We start from the raw sequence: 22,227 nt of genomic DNA on the forward strand, positions 1-22,227 counted from the left end.
GATTTTCAAGAATAAATTGCAATGTATATCACATTGTGAATCTGCATTTCACTAGACCTTTTTAGTAATCTTGGTTAATATGATTATTGTCTTTCTTTTTTTATTGTTGATGCTATAAGAATAAAAGTTTCTCATTTCAAAATAACAATTGTTTTCAGTAAAGCGCAGGTGACTTTCTGGTCTTTGCATGGCCTAAGGGGTGTTAACCCTTCTACTGTTTGTGGCAGTTTCTGTTTTTTTTTTAAGTTTAACTTATTGTAAAATCTATTCGTTTTGGGTTTTTTCATCTCAAGGCTCACGGAGTTAGGAAATTTGGGCATAGAACCACGCTTTTGAGGCTTTAAGCTAACTTTGTTCGCTTAGGAAATTGAGTGGGCTTTAAGTTGGCTTAAAGCCTCAAAAGTGTGGTTCTATGCCCAAATTTCCTACCTCCGTGAGCCTTGAGATAATTATAGAAGGGAGTTTGGGGGAGATGATGAAATTAAATTATAATTCCTCTTAACTTCGGAGATTATTTTTGGAATACGTCTGTAATATTGGTGCAGGGGGTAATAGCACCACTCTTATTGCAGAGAATCTTTCTCTGTGTAACAAGAAACATTACACTCACATGACTACCGGCACAAAGAGAGGGAGGGTTATCAGTGCCACCAAGAAATTACTCAAGGTTGGGGGAGGGTGCAAGTGGTGCCAGTAGGTTTCTTTTCCGAGATTTGAATGGTAATATATCTCATGTTTATTCATATACAATATTCAATATCTTCTTGTTCCCGGGGGTATTGTCCCTTTACTGCTGTTCATGAGAAAATCCCTACAAAAACATTTGTTTAAAGAATTCGCCTTGAAAATAGTGGAAATGATGAACCTGTAATATATTTTTTATATTATATGTTAGCTAAGGCAGCACGGTACCCCGTAGAATAGAAATAGATAGAATCTAATAGAATATCAAGAAAGGGAAAGAATCAAAATCAAAGACATAAAAAAATGACGGAATAAAAAAGAGTGAATGAGTTAAAAAGTTTGGGTCAAAATCTTGTCAATACGTAAATTAATCATGTCTGTATTTAAGAATGACCTGTGGCTGATGAGATTTTGTTGAATGTTCAACATCTTTCATGGTTGAAAGTAAAGATTTAACTTCTAACTTAATAGTTTGAACAACTTCGTTTAAGTTTTCTTTACGGAGTGATTTCGAATTTTGCTTTTTCTTTTAGATGTTGTGTTAGCATGACTCTGACTCAAAGAATTATCATCCTACTCGTCCAAACTTTTTTAAACTGTAAAAAACCCTGGGCTATCCTATTTTTATATCTGGACTCAGTGGCGTCGTTTGGGAGGGGCAAGGGGGAAGTTGCCCGCCCCCTATAATTTGGAGAAAAAACTATTATATAGCCTGTGCCTATTGACTCTCCGGATGTAGACCCATCTTGCCCCCCCCCCCCCCCAATAAAAATACTGGAGCTACGCCCGTGTCTGTACTGCATCCGTCATCCTTAGCAACAATACTACCCAGGTATGTGAAGCTATCTACCTGATAAATGTTATCACTACCGAAGATCACCAGTTCACCTTCATTAATTCCTAGTGTAAGCGACTCAATCTTCTTAACATTGATTTTTAAACCTATACACCCCCCCGCCCCCGAATTCCCAAAAACGTCAAAAATTTGTTCATTTTTTTTAACATTTTGATCTAAGACACTAAAATAACTTACATATTTTAACTCTAGGAGAGGTTTACCTTCCCCTTTGATTCCATGCTTTCCGAAAGCCTTTACTGTGTTTCTCAGGACGAAGTCCATCAAAGGGATTCGTATAACTGGGAATTGAACACAAGCTTGCTTAACTCCTTACTCAACACCAAACCAGCTACTAACCTCACTTCCTACCCCAACCGCAGCGATATTTTTCTCGTGCAGAGCCCTTATCACTTTAAAGCACTTATCAGGTATACCATATAAGGATAGTACCTTCGCTAAAGCTCTTCTTTTGGCTGAATCAAATGCCTGTTCACATACTATAAAACTGAGACTAAAGGGGTGTGATGATTTGCACACTTTTCATCTATTAATTTAAAATTGAGACTTTCGTCAACGCATCCTCTCTCCCTTCCTAAAACCACACTAATCTTCTCTTAGCAGAAAAGCTTACAGCAAAGTCTAATAAAAATGATCGTACTAATTAATTTTTTCCTAAAGAACCAAGATATTGCCTGTACCCCACTCAATTTTATCACCTTTATTGTAAAGGGGTTTAGTTAAAGTTGGCTTAATATCCCTAGGAGCTTTCTCTTTTTCAAAAGTCATATTCATAATTTTCATTAATTTATCTTTAACCATATCCCTATTAGCACATAACGCCTCATATTATTAATCCTTTTTGTGCTGTCTCTAACTGCTCTTCGTAAAATAAATCTCCCTTCACTTCTAAACTGTGAAGAAACTTTTCATTCTTTTTTTTATATAATTTATCACAATTTTATCAAGGCTTAACATATTCTCAAAGTGTTCTACCCATCTCTCTTTAACACTTTCATTATCACTAAATGAGGCCCGTTCCTTTCTTTAATTGGGACAAGTCCAGACTGAATACTTACTCACAATTTCTTAACATGCATATACAATACTTTACATTCTGTAAGCAAAATTAACCAAGAATTGTCTACCTCACTTTCTACACCAATGCAACAAACTGATAATTCGGCCGTATACTATAAACAAAGATAGTTGGTTTTGTGGATTTGTCATCTTTTTTTTTTTTTTTTTTTTTTTTTTTTTTTTTTTTTTGCTTAATCCTTAAAAACTGTTGAATCATAATACCAAATAAAGCCAATTAAAAAAAAAAAAAAGTCAGCAAAGTTATGTATTTTGCCTAGTGCTATGCATGGAATCTTTATGGGGGGGGGGGGCTGCAACCATTAAAATGACAGTGAATACTATATTGAGAAAGAACATTCAACGGATCACGATTTCTTTTACTTTATTTCTATTCTATAAGCAAAACTAACCAGGAAGAGTCTCCCTTACTATCTACCTCAATGTAATTACCAGCAGATTCGAAACTAGGCTATAAACAAAAGTGGGCTGGTTGTTGTTGGCTCGTCATTATTGTTTTTGCTGATTCCTCATCAACAATCGGTTCATACTGCCAAATAAAGCCAATCTAAGAAAAAAATAATGAAACCAATACAAAAATCAGCAAATATATGTATGATAAAGAAACACCTCTGGAGCGTTTCAGCCTATTCAAGCAGTATCTTATAGATATTCCATCCTCGTGTATTATGTTCTTACACCTCCTTATTCGGAGTAATAGCAACTCATAAATGACGAAGCCTATAGCTAAATTTAGCATCCATGGGCGTACGGAGGAGGGGGCAGGGGGCTGCTGCCCCCCTAAAACTTCAAATTTACACTATATATGGCTGGAAAAGCAGATGGTTGAAAAAGCAGTTGAAAAAAGGTAGATGACTAAAAAAGCAGTTGATAAAAGGTAGATGGTTGAAAAAGCTGGAAATAAACAGCTGGAATGACAGAATAAAAGTCAAACAAGCAGCAATTATCCATAATGTCTTAGAAATTTTTAGCTCTAATTCAAGAAGATTTATTAATGCTCAAGCTTATTGATGATTTATGATTTTTGGTGATTACTTATTAATAAAGAATTCTTAGGTATGATGGAACTTGCTGGCAATGTAAGGTTTCATGAACTGCCAACAGGACCTGGCAGAGGACGCTTTGAACGATTGGGCCCAATCGGGCCCCGCGTTTGAAAAGGCCCCGCGCCGCCATCAAAATGAACAATTGGTTTTCGAAATTATGAAATGTTCTTAACAATTCCAGTAAGTGTTGCTTCCGGCGAGAGATCACTTTCCAGGCTAAAACCAATAAAAAAAAACTGTGATATCAACAATAAATCAGAAGAGACTAAATAGTCTACTGAAAGTGTCATGTTTACTGAAAGTGAAGACAGAAGGAAAATAGATTTTAAAACCATTTTAGAAGCATTTGCAGAACAAAAATTTAGAAATATATAAATTCATGTGCCCATATTTGGTGATGTAAATTTCAAAAAACATTTTCAACAGTTTCATAATATTAAGGGGATACAAACGTAAATTAACGTTAGCACAAAATGAGTACAAAAGAGGACAGAACCGTAAGCTCAAAATAAACAAACTGGACCATCAAATGAGACAAGATCAAGAGAGCGACCTGAGAAATGTAAATGTACGACGGGTGATGATGAACAACCCAGACCATCAAATATGATAAGACCAAGCAACTAAGACAAAAGGCACTGAAAAAATGTCTGAAGACATAATAAACGAAAATTAAGATCAAAGAGATATATAGTTAAGATATTAGCGAAACTGACAATTAGAACAGTCAAAAACAAAATTGAAGAATATAGAAATATGCAGTCAAAAGATAAGTGGCAGCGATAATCTCAACGACTCAAAAACGAAAGTGAAGAATAAATAAAATACGCGGTTACAAGACATGTGACAATGAGTGTCAGAACCAATCAGAATGAAAGTGAAGAACGAGAAATTTGTGGTTAGAAGATGTACCACCGCGAGAAAATTTAGAAATAGTTATCTATTAGCAAAGAAATGTGTTAACTCTGGATTTTTAGTGGTGGGGGTACAATATCTAAAAAAAAAAACCAAATTCGAAATAACTCCGCAAAGAAAACTTAAACGAAGTTGTTCAAACTATTAAGTTAGAAGTTAAATCTTTAATTGAAAAATCAAAATCTTTGAATATACATCGCAGACTTTATTGAAATCTATGGCAGGCAAAAACAAAAGGGAAATCCGAAAACTTCAGACCATTATAGAAAAGCAAAAGTCAGAGAGGAAGAAAAGATTAACACTATTGACGAATCACTTGATGTAGTGACCTTGAACATGGTATGATGCAAAACTATTTGTAGTCCATGTGTGTGTTTTTCAAATTACTCAGGTATTAATGTGATAAATGATTGCTAAATCTGACTTGCTCTAATTACCCGTCCAGTCAGATATATTATTATTCAAACCATCCTTTTTCCGTTTTTTAAATCATGTAACCTCTGTTCTTTGTTGCAGGGGTTTACAACTTCCTAACCGAAAATCGAATATTAATGAATCATCCAGACTTCAAGGACTTTGGGTACAAATCTTGCCTGCAAAAAGTGTCACATTCTCATAAGAACTCTGAATACACGCATGCATTTAAGTTGGCGTCTGCCTATACAACTGACACCATGCCTTTTACGAATTACACGTAAGTTTTATAGCGAATATGGTGAATCTTCTAGATTAACTGGGTCGCGTGATTTTGAATGGGAAGTCACTTCAAAGCCCACAGTCAAGTGGATCCCCCTACCAGGTGTATTAAATATAGAAAATAAAATTAAAAGAAAGGCAATAGTATATTTGGACAAAACAACATTAAAACTGGAGTGTTGTGGGAAGTCTTTTCAAGAAAAAGTAAAATAAGAAAGGCAAGCCGTGGTGGGGTTTCAAATTATATTATTAGCCAACCTGGAGCATATTCCTCAGTAAATCAAACACGTTGGAAATAAATTTTGTTTTCACTGCCTAAATAAAATATTAGTTCTTTTTTTCAGTTGCTGCTTTTTATATTTAATATAGCTAGAGGGTATAGTCTTAGAAGCTATTTATAGTTAACTTTCTCTAGTATATAGACAGGTTTTTGCCTAAGTAAAATGTTTTATCTGTTGTTTACCAATAACAACTCCTAGAGTGATAGTGGGAGAGTCAACACTCCTGAAAATTTTTATTTCAAACGATGCAATACCATGTATTTAATATCGGAGATTAAAAAGTATCTACTGGGGCCGAAAACGGAATGAATTCACCGATGTTTAGCTCGACCGTCCAAAATTTAAACTCATCGTGTAGATGTTTCATGGTTTGGGTCATTAAGTGATTGTTGAAAAGAAAAATCTAACTTTTTAATGTACAATACTTGCATAATCTATTTTTATTTAAGATTTTGGTGATTAATATCGTATTTAGAACCCTGATCTATCGGAATTAACAGAAGATAGTCGATACGCTCTAGAATACCTAAGGACTGAAGGAGGAGGCCGAATCAAAAGAGACTTATCGTAGAACTAATATACGTTTCAAGTCTAAAATGTCCCAGAAAAAAAAAATTTATATCTCTGACGCATTTTTAAGTTTTAAAAAATGGTGAAAAAATATTCCATGTATTTTCACTGCTTTATTTTAAAGTGTTTTTATATGTGACTTTATTTTAAAGTGTTTTATTTTAAAGACACAAAAATCATGTTTTTTTACGTAAACAATACTTTTAATTCATTTTCTCGAAAAAAGCGCACTGAACATGTTTATACATTATGAACTAGCCTGCAAATTCAATGTGTAATTCATGGGTATTTCTTAACCTTCAGTGGAATATTGAGTGTTGTAAGCATAGCCATAACTTTGAAATGACGCAAATGATAAATCAATTGTGTAAAAAACATGAAGCAAATGGATAAATCCATTGCATAAAAAATGAAAGCAGTGTTACTGTCGAGTAGCAGTGGCTTTATATGCAACCAAAAAGTGTTTAGATATATGATTGTCCAGTATAAGTTTTGACTTCGAAATGGGGGCATCATTTCTATCAACTGCAAAAAATCGTGGAACTTTTTGGTCTTGTTAAGGTAGACTGCTTTCTGAATGCTTGTGTATAAATAGAGTGTATGTTAGGTGTTTTTCTGTTGTTATTGTTTCAATCGTCAACATTAAACATTGTTTGTGTTGAACTTTTTAGAATTCCTCGACTATTTTGTCTGAAATTATGATCCTGGCACGTCGGTGGTGACTTGAATGCAAAAAGCCCCATTTACTTGAACTTGCAGTATGACTAAGCGTTTTCCGCCTTGCCTGGCATCTAAAACTCAGACATTTCGTGCGAATTTGTTTATCCCTAAGCTTCCCATACTCACAGGGCACGGGCCAAAAAACCCCATTTAGCTATTCAATATTCTTACTGATGTAAACGATAAGGAATTGGAAGACTTCATCTTGGGTCAGTTGTGGATCTAGGAGGGTGAGGGGGGCGCCCCCCCCCTAGCGTAGTCTAAAGTAATGTAATTTACTTAATTAACCCAAGTTTGCGTTAATTAAACTTGCTCCTAACGCAATTTTATCGGATCAACCTATTTTGCGCCCCCTCCCCCCCCCCCTAAAAAATTCTGGATCCGCCCCTGTCTTGAATAGCTCTTTAATAGTTTTAAATAGCTTAGACTTGCCCACTTATGACAGATTTTACTAGCGTCCTAATTTAACCTACCAGTTATGTGGAAAATTGGCATGCAGTTGAGGATTACCTTTCCTTATTAGACCATAGCTGTACTATGCTCGTAATGAAAAAAGATAAATAAGTTGTCTTTTAATTCTAGTGAACTTGGCCCAAGCACCAATTCTAAGTTGAATTACACTAAAACTTATTTGAGTTGCTTTTAGTGTTGTTGTGTTGGATGGCATTGGTGATGCTTATTGTATGTTCTTGTCATCTCAGCTTGAAATAGACCAATCCACAAAGTCTCTCATAGCTTTAATACATAAAGCTACGTCCCAATCCTCCCATGTATACATTGTCAATGTCAAGAGATATTTCAGCTTATGGACTGAAGAGCTAATTGTTCTGAGAAGAGAATGCTGGCGGCATCTACAGCTATTAAGAAGAATGTCTCCGGTTAGTGATAGGTAATGTCAAGCTATTCAAGAAGAAATACAAGTCTAAAAGCCAAATTGGGCGACTAGAAAAACTTTCTATAAACCTAAAGTGGATCTGATACCTGGCATTCGATAAACGCAATATACAAGTCTAATATTGGGGTACAAGTCCGTCTCGCATAAAGAAAGATAACGACACATATACTAACTCAGTGCAAGAAGCAGAGAAGAATTATTCTCCAAGTGGTTTATTGTGACTCTTATATTACTTATAGAATAGATTTGGCCAATCAATAATCTAGTCGCCTTCTTAATGTTGCCAGATCGACTCTCACATAAAGCATTACTGAAATTACTATTTTGTATGCTGCACTTATATGGATTAGAGCACTTAGAAAAATGCGTGTAAGGAAAGCTCTATTTTCAGCTCTAATGGTCTCCTCGATTTTAATTTCGAATCTTTAGAACAGCTCCAAATGAGGTTATATCTGCCATTGCTAGTGTACTCGCAACTGATTATAGAGCTATTGAAATATCCTTGTTGCGTTATATTACCAAATATCGTCCCAGTGTCTAAGTTATTTTTTCACCCCTCGCATTTTCACTATTTCTTCATTCCTCATATCGTAAGCCAAATAATTAATACTTCTCTCTCTCTTGTAGTTCTTCGTATAGTTCTGATCAATGAAGTTTACCATAATTGGTATGCTAGAATTCAAAATTCTGTCAGTGTTTGAATAATAATTTTTTTTTGTAATAAAGATGACTACGTCTCTTAGAAAATTAATCCCTCCCCTTACTTAGTACATCTGGTTCTAGCCCCCTAAATTATTTCTTACACAGAAACAGAAAAACTACCACTCCACTCCAAATCGCTGTCATCTCCTCTTCAACTACGGCCTCTTAGACCGAAAACCAAAAACTCTGTATTCATAAATAATCGGCGCTAAACAACTGGCAACAAACCATCTACAGTCAAATTTTGATACAGCGTAGATGAGTCCTTCGCTTTAACTGTCGCATCTGTGTCATGTGCAAATAGAATGGGATGACTTATTCTCCTGCAAGGATCATGGAAGATCATTAATATACGTTAGGAATAAAAGCGGGCCTAACATAGAACCTTGTGGGACACCAATATCATCTAGGTCATATACACCTCACAACTGACCTCAATATCCACCACGATCTGACGACTACAAAGATGTGATTTTATTATTTCTAGTCCCCTTCCTCGTTTGATAAAGAAATTTGATTTTATCTAAAAAAGTAGACATTTTTACTTTAAAAATTTTCTCTAATTCTTCGGACAATGGTAATACGTTCACAAATGGGCGATTCTTTTTTTATATTAGGTTTATTTCTTCTTATTTTTATGTAATGGTACCACATTCCCCATTTTCATTCTATTAGGAAATGTACCTGAACAAATTCATGTTTCAGCTAAATAAAGAAGTGGTTCAAGAATTACACTGGTATTGTTTTTTAGCAAAGTAGTGGAAAGTTCATTATTAGATTTTTGAAAAATCCGCTTAGATTATCGATAATTTTTAAATCCAGTTGGAGCACCTGGAGAAGAAGAAGCCGATGTGTGTCACTTAATGGCTGAATCTACTGCGTACGACGACGTTAAGAACGTACGAAGATAGCTGTGTCAACATTTGATTCTATTAAAAATTCAAGGATTTTCGGTTTCATTTTTTTATGCAATGGATTTATCATTTGCGTCATTTCACAGTTATGGCTATGCTTATAACACTCAAAATTCCACTGAATGTTACGAAATACCCATGAATTACACATTGAAGTTGTAGGCTAGTTTGTTATGTATAAACATGTTCAGTGCTCTTTTTTAGAGGAAATGAATTAAAAGTATCGTTTATATAAAAAAAAGAAGATTTTTGTATCGATTAGTCAATTATAAATTGATTTCATCTTGCTTATTTAAAAGGTGGAATTTTGCATAGATGTGTTTCAGTCCGAAAATTTCAATTTTAACTAATTATTAATTAAAAAAAACTTTTTCCACAAAATAAGTTTTTCAAAGAAAAGTAAAGAACTCCATTAAACAAAAAAATGAGCAAAAATAAAATAATCTACCGAGCGTGAAACTACCGCAAATCAGCATCGATAAATAAATGAAATCCAAAACGAACAGAAATTACAATAAATAACCGAGGAAACTCGTTTTGAATTTGACTCGGTTATTTATTGTAATTTCTGTTCGTTTTGGGTTTCATTTATTCATTTATTTCACTCAGAGCCCCCAGGGCTCTGGGGGATTTTTCATCCCCCAGATTTGGGGAAATAGTGGGCGTGAGAGGAGGGTCAGTCACTTACCACTCACTTTCGATTATTCAAAAGAACAATTTCCATTTCTGATCAAATTAGCTCTCTCATAAATTTTCTACAATAACTTTATATATAAACCTAATATGCCCCCAGGGCATAACTTACAACCCTTGCACTGAGGGCTCTGTGGGGGCTATCATCCTAAAAGACCTAACGTTCATCAAAATGGATATCTCAAAATTTTGATTGGATTTGTTTGGGGCGTGAGAGGGGGGTTAGTTGCCCTTCAATCACTTTCGACTATTAACAAGGGCCCTAGCCCTTTCAATTTCCAATTGAATGAGCCCTTTTTGAAGTTTTTACAACATCGTACTAGCCCTTTGAATTTCCAATGTAGGGGGCCCACATTTATTGCCCCCAATTTTTATATGCCCCCAGGGCATAACTTATAACCCTTGCCCTGAAGACTGTGGGGGGAATGTCCTGATCAAAGGTATAATTTCCTGAACTTTAAATTGCTTGAAACAAAATGGCTATCTAAAAATTTTGATTGGATGTGTTTGGGGGAAAGGTGGGCGTGAGAGGGGAGTTGGTTGCCCTCAAACCACTTTTGATTATTAAAAAGGGCACTAGACCTTTGAATTTCCCATTGAATGAACCCTTTTTCAAGTTTCTACGACAAAGATTTCAATAAAAACTTATATACCACCGGGGCATAACTTATAACCCTTGCCCCGAAGACTGCAGGGGGAGTGTCCTGCTCAAAGGTATAATTTCCTGAACTTTAAACTGCGTGGAACAAAATGACTATCTCAAAACTTTGATTGAATGTGTTTGGGGAAATGGTGGACATGGAAGGGGTGTTAGTTGCCTTCCAATCTCTTTCGACTATTAAAAAGGGCACTAGCCATTTCAATTCCTAATCGAATTAGCCCTTTTTGAAGTTTCCACGAGAAAGCTGTTTACAAGAGATTTATATGCCCCTAGGGAATAACTTACAACCATTGACCTGAAGGCTGTGGGGGGGGGTTCCTCAAATACCTAATTTCCAGAACTTAAAACTACGTTGAATAAAATGGCTATCTCAAAATTTTAATTGGATGTGTTTGGGGAAAAGGTGGGCGTGAGAGGGGGTTAGTTCCCCTACAATCACCTTCGACTATTAAAAAAGGCACTAGCCCTTTGAATTTCCAATCGACTGAGCCTGTTTGAAGTTTCTACGACAACGCCTTCTATAAAAACCTTATATGCCCCCAGGGCATAACTTACAACCCTTGCCCTGAAGGCTATGAGAGAGTGTCCTCCTCGAAAACATAATTCTATCTGGAAATCAACTACGCTGAACAAAATGGCTATCTCAAAATGTTTATCGGATGTATTTCGGGAAATGGTGGGCGTGGAAGGGGTGTTAGTTGCCTTCCAATCATGTTCGACTATTAAAAAGGGCACAAGCCACTCCAATTTCCAATTGAATGAGTCCTTTTCAAAAAAATAATACATTTTGCCAACATCGTTTTTATATGCCCCCAAGGCATAACTTAAAACTCTTGCCCCGAGGGCTGTGAGGGAGTGACCTCCTCAAAAAGATATTTTTTATCAGGAAATAAACTACGCTGAACAAAATGGCTATCTCAAAATTTTGATTGGATGTGTTTGGGGGAATGATGGGGGTGGGGGGGGGGGCTATTTTGCCCTCTAATCACTTTCGACTATTAAAAAGGGCACTAGCCACTCCAATTTCAAATCGAATGAGCACTTTTCGAAGTTTCTACGACAACTCCTTCAATACGAAGTGCCCGGGAATGAAAAAAAAAAATAAAATAATAATAATACATTGTGCCAACATCGTTCTTTACTTAGGCAGCGCTATTGCGCTGCCTATGATAGATGTGTTCAGTCGTCTTGGATTATCTCTTTGTGATTGAGCTCTTTGTGTAGCTTGTGATTCTTAGTCAACTACAAAAATCTACAAAGGAAACCAAAAAGAAAATCGACGATCTTGCATTCAAACATTATTGTGAAGCTTATATGCAAGGAAAGTAACCATAAACTGAATTTAAAAAGTTACCATTGAAAAGGGCAGAAAAAATACAACCGAAAAGGATTCTGAAGACCCACAGTTAAATATATATATTCTTGATTCGTGTGTGTTTTTTTTTTTTTTTTTTAATAGACTTCCCTACTGTGAAGTCTGGAATAATGGGACTGAAAACCATTATGGATGATGTTAGGATAATTAAGAATAAGTTTTTTTTTGTTTTTTTTTCATTCTCGTTTTCATTTTCAATTTACAGTTATGACTTCAAGGGAATGATTGACTACATTTTTTATTCGAGATCCAGTATGCATCCACTTGGCTTACTTGGAGGAATCGACACGGAATGGTTTCGTGAAAATAAAATTCTTGGCTGTCCTCATCCTCATGTACCCTCAGGTCTGTTTATCCTTAATCCTTTTCTTCCCTTCCATTTTTTTCTTCCATTAGAACGTCTTGATAAAAATACTAAGTCGAAGTTTAACTTTCTTACGAATTTTTGAATATGAAGGAGTAAACACATGCTTAGAGAAGCTAAAGCATCTTATATATATATATATATATATATATATATATATATATATATATATATATATATATATATATATATATATATATATATATATATATATATATATATATATATATATATATATATATATATATATATATATATATATATATATATATATATATATATATATATATATATATATATATATATATATATATATATATATATATATATATATATATTTATATGTATGTATGTATGTATGTATGTTCTAGAAAACGGCTCTATATTTTTTCGGGAAAATTAGTATCTTGGGATATTCTCGGATAAAAAAATGATCTAGATAGTTCAGAAGTCTGATAAAAATCGTTAAGAGCCCTAATTTTGGTTTTTGCAAATGACGTCATGTACTGTTTTAGTACATCATATAAGCATTTCTTATGACATCATATAAGTATTTTCTTATTTGATGTTATGCATAGCATAAATAAGATTGTTGAGTTTCCAACGCAACAGTTATTTTTATAATATAATGTCTGTTGGAAGGCCCAAAAAACAAAAATTTGCAGTTACTATAAATGATGATTCTTTGGAACCAACTCCTGAACTATCAAACGTGAGATAAGATGTGAAATTCGACAACCTGGACCATCAATTGCGACAACTTCAATACGGACAGCTAAAGCACAGGCCACTGGTAAATTGTCTGAAGTAATCAAAATCCAAAAACGTGTAAAAAATGACAATGAAGAGCAAAGACTCGGGCGCTTCGAAGATATGCGAAAAGGACAATAAGAGCGTGTTCAAAATGAAAATAAACAGCAAAGACACACGCGGTTATATGACACACGACAGTGAACAAGTGAGGGAGTCAAAAATGAAAATGAAGAGCAGCGACTCAATGAAAATCAACCTGGACAGCGAGAATCAAAACGTGTCAAAATTGAAAATCAGAGAAGATGATTGGGTTTGGGATTTTTACTTGGTTAAGGTCATCAATGCGTACCATACCTTTGTTAAAAAACAAAGGTTCGGCGATATGTATTTCATAATGACGAAAAATAAGCCGAGGTGTAGCGAAGCCAACAAATTGAAAATGATAGCAATGATGACAGGGTCTTGGATTTTGACACAGATAAGGTCATCAATATCTACCATACCTTTGAAAATCAAAAATCGTTGGAAGATAAAGAAGTTTTTGTATCATCACCTAAAAAACTATAAGAAATAAAGGTGGTCGTCAGTACCATCCATATGTTGTAAAATCAAAAACCTGAACTAGATGCAACGTTGGGCGAAAAAGAAGTTTTTGTCCCACCACCCGAACAATTAAAAGAAACAAAGGTTTGGCGATGAGTCTTTCATTATGACAAAAGACAAGCCGATGCAAAAGTTAAAGGTCCAATAAAAAAAAGGGTAATTTTACAAAGGCAACACTTCTAACTTAAGGTCTATTTAGACGTATTGACATCAAGAAAAGGCTCAAATTGTCTGCGTTTAGAAAACAAGCGACAGTGAGAGTCTATACATAGAAGCCTGCTGCGTGCCCCATACCTTTGTTTCAAAAAAAAAAAAAGGTTCGGCGATATGTATTTCATAATGACGAAAGATAAGCCGAGGTGTAACGAAGCAAATTGAAAATAATAGCGATGATGAGTGGGGTTTGGATTTTGACATGGAATAGGTTCATCAATAACAACCTTACCTTTGGAACTAAAGAATATGGATTGGATAAATCGCTGAAAGAAAAAGAAGTACTCGATCCACCCCCTGAACAATAAAAATAAACAAGGCTTCGGCGATATATGTCTGATAATGACGAAAAGACAAGCCGAGGCAAAAGTTAAAGGTCCAATAAAAAAAAGGGTAATTTTACAAAGGCAACACTTCTAACTTAAGGTCTATTTAGACGTATTGACATCAAGAAAAGGCTCAAATTGTCTGCGTTTAGAAAACAAGCGACAGTGAGAATCTATACATAGAAGCCTGCTGCGTGCCCCATACCTTTGTTTGAAAAAAAAAAGGTTTGGCGATATGTATTTCATAATGACGAAAGATATTCCGAGATGTAACCACCCAAGCAAATTGAAAATGATAGCGATGATGGGTGGGTTTTGGATTTTGACATAGATATGGTCATCAGTACCTAACATACTTTTGAAATTCAAGAATGTGAACTGGATAAATCGTTGGATGAAATAGAAGTATTCGTCCCACCACTCCAACAATTAAGAGAAACCAAGGCTCGTGCGATGAGTCTTTCATAATGACAAAAGACAAGCCAAGACAAAAGAAGAAGTTTTTGTCGCACCACATGAGCAATTAAAAGAAACAAAGGTGGTCGTCAATGTCTTCCATACCTTGTAAAATCAAAACCTGGACTAGATAAATCGTTGGAAGAAAAAGGAGTTTTTGTCCCACCACCTGAACAATCAAAAGAAACAAAGGTTTGGCGATATGTCTTTCGTTATGACAAAAGACAAGCCGAGGAAAAATTTAAAGGTCCAATAAAAAAGTGTAATTTTACAAAGGCAACGCTTCTAATTTAAGGTCTATTTGGACGTCATGACATCAAGAAAAGGCTCGAATTGTCTGCATTTAGAAAACAAGCGACAGTGAGAATCTCTACATAGAACCCTGCTGCGTGCCCCATGTAATTTTTTTTTTTTTATTTTTTTTTTTTTTAACCAAAGGTTCGGCGATATTTATTTCATAATGACAAAAGATAAGCCGAGGTGTAACGAAGCAAATAAATTAATAGAGATGATGATTCTGTTTTGGATTTTGGTATGGATAAGTTGATAAATATTGACCGTACTTTTAAAAATAAAAAATATAGACTGGATAAATTACTGAAAGATTAAGAAGTTTTTGTCCCACCTCCTGAACAATTGCAAGAAACAAAGGTTTGGCGATATGTCTTTCATAAGGACAAAAGAGAAGCCAAGCAAAAGAAGAAGTTTTGTCCCACCACCTGAACAATTAAAAGAAACAAAGGTGGTCGTCAATACCTTCCATACCTTGTAAAATCAAAAACCTGGACTAGATAAATCGTTGGAAGAAAAATAAGTTTTTGTCCCACCCCCTGAACAATTAAAAAAACAAAGGTTCGATGATTTGTCTTTCATAATGGCAAAAGACAAGCCGAGGCAAAAGTTAAAGGTCCAATAAAAAAGTGTAATTTTACAAAGGCACCGCTTCTAATTTAAGGTCGATTTGGATGTCATGAAATCAAGAAAAGGATCAAATTGTCTGCGTTCAAAAGACAAGCGACAGTGCGAATCTATATATAAAAGCCTGCCGCGTGCCGAGTGCCAGGTCCCGGCGGCGAAGTAAAATTTATATTATGCACAATAAAAAGATTCCAAAGCTCAGAAATGAAGCACCACCATCTTGAAAAATTCCCAAGGAATGACAGCCTGATTCTATTTGTCCGTCAATTACTCTTTCTCCTATTCAGTTTAACACTTAATATTTGCAGCTCTTTCAACTTCACCAAAATTCCAGCAGCAAAAACTTCTGCAAAAATATATGTAGCAGTTAGTACAAACTAGTCACTAATTATAATTCCAACAACAATAGTGCTTCATCCGATTGAACACTACGTATAAAGTAGAATTGAGTTTTTAGTTTGTTTGCCCAAATACAGAGAGAAGGTGGGGTGAATTAATTTAGTCTTTGTGGCTGCTTAGAAAAGTCATTAGATTGCTGAGGATTCAGTACCTCTAACAAGTCTTTGCCTTGGCTATTTTTATGTTGAGTCATATTCTGTGAAATTAAGGAGCTAGAATCACCCCTAAAAAAAATCAAATCGTGATTCATTGGTACTTACTCAGGTTGGGGCCTTCAGGACCGAGCCTTCCATAATTTCCAGACTTTCCCACTAAAATGTTGCCTCTCCCACATCAAAATGTTGCCATTTTCAAATTAGGTGTGTCTCTTTTCTCATGCTAACAGGTAGTACCGCATCCAGGAGGCCCGGCCCCATACCAAAACTCTTATGTTTCTAATATAATTCATACGTTTCTTACCCCTCCCCCATGCCCCCCCCCCCGAAATCAATCCTTACATGCGCCTCAATCCTTACATTAGAATAGAGGTAACTGACATTCCATGTGGTTCACTTAAATTCTATGTTTAACTGTGTGTCATTGCATAATCTAGTGATTATTAATTGAGACATTCCTGAGAGAGGATGATGTATTGTCACTGTTCATCTTACTGATATATTTTTTCGTACTTCCTGTAAATTCCTTGAAAGTTGATCTAGTTCAGTTCAACTAGAAAGTTGAACTAGTTCAGCTTGATAATTTGCACAGTACATAATTGGCACAGTAGTCGTGTGTAATTTGATTTTGTCCACAAGAGTGAATACAATGTGACTCGGGCGTCATAGCTATAGATTTATGGCGAGGGAAAAATCAATCTTATCTGTCTTTGACATTTAAGTTTTCTTATGGTCTAGCCCCCCCCCCTGTCCCCAGGCTAATTCCTGAATATGCCTCTGTAATTATTGAGTATGCCCCTGTATATATGTTATGGACATACAATCATAGGCTCAAAATAATTTTCAGATATATATTTTATGATTTATTTTAGATCACTTTCCATTGCTCGTCGAATTTGAGATGGATTCGTCAAATCAGTCAGGAATCAACAACAGTCTGATCATACCCAGACGGTAGTCTCTGCTCAAACCCACAAACTTTCATAAGAAAAGAAGAAAAAAAAAAAAAAAAAAAAAAAAAAAACGAATTCCGACGTCCATTTTTTGTACGATAGGGAGATGAACTTGGCCCTCTTTTATAACTAATTGTTAACATCTTAAGTGCAACTGTGTATACTAAACTCAACGTGACACCAGAAGGCGAGCGAATCTCGACAAGTCTCCTCTCTCCTTTTTTCAATAATTGTGATATTCTGTATGTGTTGCGACTTGTTGTGTGTTTTGATGAGTTAATTTCATTAGGTTTTTTAATTTTAGATTTTATTTTTTAATTGTATCATTTTAAAATGAAAGAAACACCCACGAGCTGTATATTCCCTCCTTTTTACTATCTAATTCTTGTCTCTCCCATTCCTTTTTATGAAAAACGTTAGTTACTTATATCTTCATGATACTTCTACTGCTTCTATCCTTCTGTGAACTTGTACCATTTCAGTTGTAAAATATTTTGGTTTAAAAGCAAAATACTTTTAGTGTAAAAATTTATTAATTTTCAGCGCAAACCGCAGAAATGTCAGTTTTAAATCGAATGCAAAAAAAATAATTTTATCTAATAAACACATCTAAAAATAAAAAATAAATTCTTTTTAGACCCCCCCCCCCCCCCCCCTCTTTAAGTTTCCAGAATTATTATGACGGAAATACCAACTTGTTTATTAATAATATTATCACTGTCTTTTTCATGAAAGCATGGAATCATAATGTAGTAGTTTTATCCTTTTCAGTTTCCAATTTCCCTTTGAAACTTAGACTGAAGAAATTAGAAAGAAAAAGAAGTCTTTTTCCCTTAGTTTTTGTTCTTGGTCTTAAGAAACCTATTGATTTGAAAGTCAAAATCAATTCAAAATTGTATTTTCAATTTTATATTCAAAATTTTATTGTTAATGTGAAAACATTAGCAATAATTAAAGCTATATGCTATAAAATTAATGCTATAAAATGGGAGAAACAGCTGTGGGAATAGTAAGAGTGGTCCATGATGGTTTGTTCTTCCTCTGGGAATGCGAGTTTGTATTATATCTGTCAAAAGAAGAATCTACGCCGTCCTCCTCCATGACAAAATTCTGGTTCTCACTCCTCTTCCAAAATAAGATATTGTCCACGCTCATTGCTGCCCTATCTCTTGGAGCTGAAAACCATTACCTCCGTCGGAGGTATTGAAGCTTACATGGCTTAGTATAATGTCATTACTTGCTAAAACAGAAAAAGAAAATAAATAAAAAGTCTTTTTTTTATCAGGCTCTATATTTTTTATTATTATTATTATTTTTTTTATTATTATTAAGAATGGTGACCCCCTAGCCCCGACACGGCAACCCCTAGCCTTCACTAGCGTTCCTGCGATTTGTATTAAAAAAAAAAAAAAATCTTATTAAAACAAAATTATGTAGTATTGCACTGGTACTCATGCTACAACCAACATTATTATTGTTACTTTTTTTGTGGCGAATAATGCGTTGTTGTTTTCTTCTTTTTTTTTTTGAATCGATCATCTTGGTTTAGTTTTGCAATTTGCTTCGTTGTTAATGCTGAAAGTTTACGAGTGTTGTTAAACAAAAAATATCCTGGCCTCTTTTTCTTAAACTTTTTATAGGGTTCGTCTTCATTTTTATAATTTTCTAAACTGTGACGGAAATTTTTCCGTTTAAAATCTGTTTATAATTGTGCATAGACGAAATTATTGGGTTGTTAACACGACACCTTTTAAAGATTGTATCTTATTGTGTATACCGTAAAAATTCAGTGCAATTTTTTGTGTTGTATTGAGGCTGAACTTTGAAGGATGGTTCAAGGTCACTTGTATCTAACCCTAAATTTGTTACCTATGGTCTCTCCTTAGAGAGTAACCACCAAGAAGTTTTATGGTAATGGATTTCCTAGAAAGTATTATGTAAAATGTTTCAAATTTATGAAGTTAAGAGGATTCCCAGTGCTATTAAAGAAGAAAAAAGGTACAAAAAGATGAAAAAACAAACATTGCTCCTTTTTTGCGAAAAATGGTGTGATGTTTTTGTTCGATTAACAGTATCTCATCTAAAATTAATGGTCGATTACTTAATTTATTAATTTAACTTTCTCATCTTTTTTTTCAATCTAACAAAAATCTTTCTACAGATCTTTAGCTAGATTTGGAGAGTCTTTAGCTAGACTCTCACTGCGTTTTAACTGTCTTCAATTGCCACTATCAATCATAGTCACATTACTGGATGGAAAAATACTAAAATCTTTTGGTAGTTCCTATCCACCTCCTTCAGTGAAATATCTTATTTAGTGTATTTAGTTACTTATAAATTTAGCTCAAAGTAAATGAGGGGTGATTTATTATTAGACACAAAATAATAAATAAATAACTTTCTTTGTATGATTTTGTGAGGGAGAAATTTGGGCAACGAACATGATATAATTTAGTAGTATTGTAGTATCGTTTCTGTACAATCCAGGTTCTGGTTGGACTTTGACTATGGATAAAATTGTAGACTAGGGCTCAATGGGGGTGGCAGAATACGAAATTAAAAATATGCTTTTCTCTGCAAAATTAAAAGAACTAGGCTTCATTAGCTTTATTAATCTTACTCAATATTGATGCAAACCTGGCTGATTATTTTCATGATATTCTCATTAAATTTTAAGTTATTATCTTGCTACATCTAAGCAGTCTCTACGCTTATATAAGAATATATTTGTTATATGTTGTTGTTGTCGTTTTTTCTAGCAGTATGGCAACTAATGTTAGTAAAGGGCCTAGACTCAATCTAATTCTTGCTAATCTTTAGTTGACCCTGGAATTAATTGAGTCAAGAATTGATTTACAGAGGTGTGCTTTTCCAATCTAAGTTGAGTAAAATCCTATCAAAATTACCTGAGGAGGTATTACTGACATGGATATTTAAAACTCGTTTTTTACAAATAGTGTGTTGGGAATGGCTTCAGTTTTGAATCGCACCCTAAACATACTGATGGCCACGTTATCATAATGGGTTGAATCAATCTCAAGAAATGAGCCTAGTAGAGGGACCACTTTGTAAACCACAGTCAGGGGCGGATTTATAGCAAAATCTTGGGGGAGGCCCAATGTTACAAGGGCGCCAATGAGCAAAATCTTGGGGGGGGCAATGCGACAAAGGTGCCAAAAAACAGGATAAGAGGGCACAAGAAATAATCTTGGGGGGGGGGGCTGGGCCCCCGGGATCTGCCAGTGATCACAGTTACACTTAATTCAGTTATTCTTATTATATTTAATTTACTCCATTTGCTTAGTTGGCGATAGTTACCTAATATAAAATATAATAAGCAGTGCTATTATAAAATGTTTTTTCAAAAATTAAATCGAATCCAATCAATATATACGCTCATAAAAAAAGTAACGAAAAATTTTTCCAGAATCTCTAAGAAAATTATTCGTCAGTTTGGCATCAAAATTGAATTATTTTCATTAATTACATACCCTTCACTGCGTAAATGTGAATGTTTTGCATGCGTTATGCATTGATGTTACCATCCTGTTTCATGCTCTGTCGTGTTTATTCTTTATATTCAGTATACACTTGTGATGTTTTATGAAGGGTAGCAAGGTACCTTAGTTTTGAAGCCAAAACTGCCAACAGTTTTTTTTTTTTGGCTATAAAATGTTGGACTTATAATTAGGTCGAGGAGGGGACGTAGCATATCACAATTAATAATTGTAAAATGTTTTATTAAGCTTTGGTAACTGTTTTATGTAATGTTAAATTTTTTTATTTTTCGGATTCAGCAATGATAGCAGTATTATAGAAAAAGTGCCCTATGTTTTCTTTTCATAAACTTCTTTCTTACATCATGTACGTTTTTAATATGAATGTCCAAAATGGAATCCGAGAAACTATATTTATGATTTCCAAAAACCGAATTTTGGCTGAAAACATTAAAAGTAATTGTTTATGGGAAGTAGCTTAAGTGTTGCAAAACAGCGATAAGAATTGATTGAAAAGTTAGTATTTATTGAAAACTTGAAATAAATGTTGTCGGATCATTAGGGTGGTTCGTCTGGCCAACCGTTGCGACAACAAAATTCTTAATTCAAAAAAAAAAAAATTTAGAAGGAGGGGACTAGTTGGAGAATATTCCCGAATGCACCAAAGACCGAGATTTTTAACAGTTTTTGTGGGGTTTAAATCCCCCCTCTACATATATCACCTTATAACAGCTAATATTGGAGTAGTTTAATTCGGTTTTGTATACTCTGTTGCATTTTAAACTTCAGGAAAATAGAGGTCACAGAATAAAATACGTCATTTTCTCTCTGGGCAAGTCTTCTAATAGAAATTTTACTTTCGTATATTTTTTTTCTGGGTGCTGGACAAGAAATTGTATTTAGTGCTGTTTGTATGCTCATATTGACTTTTAAATTATGGATTTTTAATCCTAGTTGTATTTTAAAATTCTTTTGAACTTATAATGATCACCTTTATCAGGCAATATCGGACATTCCACATCAGAAATGGCGTAGTCGACTTTTTACCTGTCATTCTTTTTTTCTTATTAATTAATCCTTTCTTTCAATATGTATTATACTCAAGAAGAGCTCTAAATTAGGCTAATTTTACTAGCTGACGGCATGCGAATAAGCAAAAAATTGTTTAGAGGGAGTGGAATAATCAGAACTACGGGAGTCTCATAATTATTACACGAAATCATGGGAGGATATTTTAAAATCATTTTCATTTTTAGCTGGAACAGATCACAAGTTACTCCTCTCTCTGTTTGAACGTGTCTCCCCGGAGTAATGCTTCTTGTAACATTTTTTTTTATCCCTTTGCTAGTTCGACTGCAGATCACTAGTTTTTTTCTTTATCGCCTTGCGCCGTTTGCTACGGTCGGTAGATTGGAACTTCGGTGCTCGCATGACGTTATCCTAATCTTTGTTTTCTGGCCTTTTTTACAGTCTATAAACATTCTTATGGCTCCTATATTATTCTG

The 22,227-nt window shown here is 34.6% G+C and overlaps 2 protein-coding genes across 2 annotated transcripts in view; both read left to right on the top strand.

Annotated features, from left to right (window-relative positions):
* The window catches only part of twin (CCR4-NOT transcription complex subunit 6-like twin), a 77,948-nt gene extending 57,588 nt beyond the window's left edge, over positions 1 to 20,360 (top strand). The window contains exons 7-9 of the mRNA XM_089099612.1: positions 5,095 to 5,272; positions 12,291 to 12,430; positions 17,145 to 20,360. Of these exons, the coding sequence (XP_088955738.1) occupies positions 5,095 to 5,272; positions 12,291 to 12,430; positions 17,145 to 17,230 (404 nt within the window). The 3' untranslated portion in view covers positions 17,231 to 20,360. The remainder of the gene's footprint in view (positions 1 to 5,094; positions 5,273 to 12,290; positions 12,431 to 17,144) is intronic.
* Tmtc3 (Transmembrane O-mannosyltransferase targeting cadherins 3) overlaps positions 1 to 22,227 on the top strand; it is a 586,368-nt gene that overhangs the window by 90,163 nt on the left and 473,978 nt on the right. The window lies entirely within an intron of this gene.

Source organism: Artemia sp. Qi Xiang Cuo, chromosome 13 (genome assembly GCF_049724085.1).
Source record: "Artemia sp. Qi Xiang Cuo chromosome 13, ASM4972408v1, whole genome shotgun sequence".
Lineage (NCBI taxonomy): Eukaryota > Metazoa > Arthropoda > Branchiopoda > Anostraca > Artemiidae > Artemia > Artemia sp. Qi Xiang Cuo.